Source organism: Bubalus bubalis, chromosome 18, assembly GCF_019923935.1.
Source record: "Bubalus bubalis isolate 160015118507 breed Murrah chromosome 18, NDDB_SH_1, whole genome shotgun sequence".
Classification (NCBI taxonomy): domain Eukaryota; kingdom Metazoa; phylum Chordata; class Mammalia; order Artiodactyla; family Bovidae; genus Bubalus; species Bubalus bubalis.
The window spans coordinates 48,991,926-48,995,560 of NC_059174.1; the positions used below are offsets into that span (position 1 = coordinate 48,991,926).

Sequence of the window (3,635 nt, forward strand, 5' to 3'; positions counted from 1 at the left end):
AATTATTATTCAGCTGCGCTGGTTCTGTTGTGGCACTCAGATCTTCCATCTTCCTTGGGGCATGCAAACTCTTAGTTGCGGCATGTGGGATCTAGTTCCCTGACCAGGGATGGAACCCGGGCTCCCTGCAGTGGGAGCACAGAGTCTTAGCCACTGGACCACCAGGGACGTCCCCTGGGTTTTGTTCTTGACACAGTTCCCCCCAGTGCTATCCTGCTGCTGTCAACAGTCTTGGAGGTGAAGTACCATGGGCTTGCTCAGGGTCCCAGGACAAGTTAGGGGTGAAGGTGGGATTTGAACCCAGGCGGTCTGATACAAGAGCCTGTGCCTTGAACTCATGAAAAATGGAAAGTAATGGCCTACTTCTGTCCCTTATGTAGCTTTAACAAACCACTTAATTACTGTTTGAGGGCTTCAGTCTCTCAATTTCCACATCAAGGGTGATTGAGGAGAAAATTCCCTAAAACCCCAAATTGTTCTCTACCCTCTAATCTATTCTGTAAACTTCCCGCCTATGACTATAAATGTGGGCTGCACAGGCAAGTTTTCTGGGGAGAAGGCCTGGAGCGTCTCATCTGAAGCCTGCTCAAAGGCCTACTGATTCAGAAAAAATGATGAAGAATCTTGCCCTGAGGGATGAAGAAGGCATCTCCTCAAAATCCCCTCCTGTCCCCAGAGCGTAGAACTCAGTCCCTTGAGTCCATTTCAACCCTTTTCAGAGACTGGGCTTCTGATGGTGACGGGGCAGGCTGCCTGGGCCAGCCATAAAGAACCTCCTGGTAGGGACTTCCCTGGTGGCCAATGGTTAGGAATCTGCCTTCCATTGTAGGGGACGTGGGTTCGATCCCTGGTCCAGGAACTAAGATCCCACATGCCGTGGGGTAACGAAGCCCACTACGCTGCAACAGCTGAGCCTGCACACCACAACTAGAGAGTCCATGCACTGAAACAAAAGATCCTGCCTGATACAGTGCATGGCCCAACAAATAAATACTTTTTAAAAAAGAACCTCCTGGTAGCCCCAAATGGGGTGGGGCTCCACTCCACCCCATAAGAGCTGGGGAGGGGGGGGTCTATGCTTGGCAGTGGTGGAGATGGCCACTGGCAAGTGTACCCTCCTTGCTACATGAGAAATCAGGGGATACAAGCAGCAAGACTTAAGACCTCCCCCTTTCTTCATCCTAAGCAGAGCATTTTCAGAGGAGAAAGTCCATAGTATTGATCAGATTCTCAAAGAAGTCTCCACTGTTAAAAAAAAAAAAAGTTTTTTATTTAAAAGACTTTCCCATGTTATACAGAAATGTTGAAATAATATCTTTGACTCCCCAGCCAGAAGTTACCAAGCCCCACCCTAGGCGCTACTGTGTTGGAAGGATCCTTTTAGAGTCATTTTAAGTGTTTGGCAGTAGTACAGATAAGCCTCAGGGCTTCTGTAAATGTTGGTTCCAATTTCTTTTTTTTTATAAAATGTTTTATCTTCAAAAATTCTAATGAAAGATACCATGAACCATGCACATTCAACTTTTGTTTTGTTTTGACCGCACCACACAGCATGTGGGATCTTAGTTCCCCGACCAGGGATCAAACCCGAGTCCCTGGCAGTGGAAGTGCAGAATCTTAACCACTGGACCTCCAGGGAAGTCCCGACATTCAACTTTTTAACACATCAGAGATTTCCCAAACGTATGAGGTGAGGCTAAATGTGCTTTTCTGCAGACCTTGGGATGAAACTTTCTCTACTCTCAGTAAGGGTGAAGGCCTTATTGGTCTGCTCTGACACACAAATGGCTTTTCATATTGTGAAATAAAAGCTGAAGACTTCACCATTGTCTTCAGAGACCTGTGTGAGCTCCCCTGGCTGGCTGCCTAACTTGATCTCAAGCTTCTCACCCCTTGACCACCACATCCTAGACACACTAACCTTTTCTCTGCCCCATCAAAAAGACAAGCAAGTTCCCAGCTCAGGGCCTTTGCACTTGCTGTTCCTTTTACCCGGACTGGTCAACCTCCCTGATCCTGATCTTTGCAGGACTGACTTCTGTCTTTCAGAACTCAGTTCAAATCTCACCTCTTTAGAGAGGCTTTCCCTGGTCACTTTGAATCCAAAAGAGCTATGCTGTCCCTCCTTTTCAGCATATTTGAATTCTCTACCTAGTGCTTAACACTAAAGAAAAAAAATTTTTTTTATTTTGTAACTGTCTTCCCCCAACACTGGAACATAAACTTGCCCATGAGGGCAAAGGCTTTGTCTTGGGCTGTATTCCCAGTGTCTATAACATTGCCTACAAACCAGTTGAGACCCGGGGAATCAATAAATATTTGTTGACTGAATGTGGTTTTGATTAAGAAGGTTAAAGCTCTGTACTGGGGTGAATTTTACTTCAGGTCTGAGCTTGCCTGCTCACAAAAAAAAAATTTGAACAAATAATAATAATAATCCATTAACCTTTATGGAAGAATTCTCATATATCAGGCACATGCTGGAAACTATATCCATGACCTTCTGAGTATGTTCCTGTGGGTAGAAGTCTCTGTAAGGCCTATTTTGCAGAAGTAAACATAGGCCCAGAGAGGGAAAGCCTCAGGAAAAATACCACGTAGCCAGAATGTTGTGGCGCCCAGATCCATTCCCAAAGATGTCTCAGGCCAAGACAAGACCACACTTTTACCCATAGCACTGGACTTCACATGCATGGATCCAGATTTGAGAGATGGCGAAATCTCATTTTCAATGCTAATTAAAGTATGTGGGTTTGAATTACATAAGTATTTAATAAAACATAGTTTCCCATATTATTAAGAAAAATTAAGATGATGTGAATATCACTGGATTTCTTTTTAGGTCATCAGGAAGGGACTCATTTCACAGCAGCCCAACAGGATGATTTATAAAATGCCATTCACGCTGCTGCCACAAGATGGCACCACATGAGCCGGCCATCCCCGCCGGAACCCAGCTGTCTGGCATGCTGCAAGCCTTCCTGGACAAAGTTGGACCTTGAGGCTGTTATGGAAACATTCACTGTTTGAAAGGAAACTCTGACAAGACACCTAAACGCAACACGTGATTGGAACTGGATTCTGAGCCAGGGAAAAAACATGGCAATGACGAACATTACAGGGATGGTGGATGAAACTAGAATATGAACTAGGGTTTGGATAAGAAGAGCATTGTATCCTTGTTAAATTTCTTGGTTTCGATAGTTGTACTGTGCTTATGAAAGAAAATGTTCTTGTTCTTAGGAAATACACACTGAAGTATTGTGAGGTAAAGGGACATGATGTTCAAGTGAACATCTCAAGCTTCTCACCCCTTGACCACCACATCCTAGACACACTAACCTTTTCTCTGCCCCATCAAAAAGACAAGCATGTTCCCAGCTCAGGGCCTGGGATTTTCAGGCCTGGGAAATTGTTCAAAACCACACTCTGTGTGTGTGTGTGTGTGTGTGTGTGTGATGCGCTTATGGAGATGGGGAGGGGAGAAGAGAGAATGGAGCAAACAGTTGGCAAATCTGGCTGAAGAGTATATAGGAAGCACTTGTTCTACTTCTGCTACTTTCTTATAAATTTATAATTAAAATAAAGAGTAACCCCTAAAGCTCTTTTTTGTAGTCAATGAGAATGTCATTAAA

General features: G+C 44.5%; 1 protein-coding gene across 1 annotated transcript in view; it reads right to left on the minus strand.

Moving 5' to 3' along the window:
* AKT2 (AKT serine/threonine kinase 2) overlaps nt 1-1,728 on the minus strand; it is a gene marked incomplete at its 5' end in the record, with an annotated part of 8,017 nt that extends 6,289 nt beyond the window's left edge. Inside the window, 2 exon segments of the mRNA NM_001290861.1 lie at nt 1,719-1,723; nt 1,726-1,728. Coding sequence (NP_001277790.1) covers nt 1,719-1,723; nt 1,726-1,728 — 8 coding nt within the window.
* Nucleotides 1,729-3,635: the final 1,907 nt, after the last annotated feature.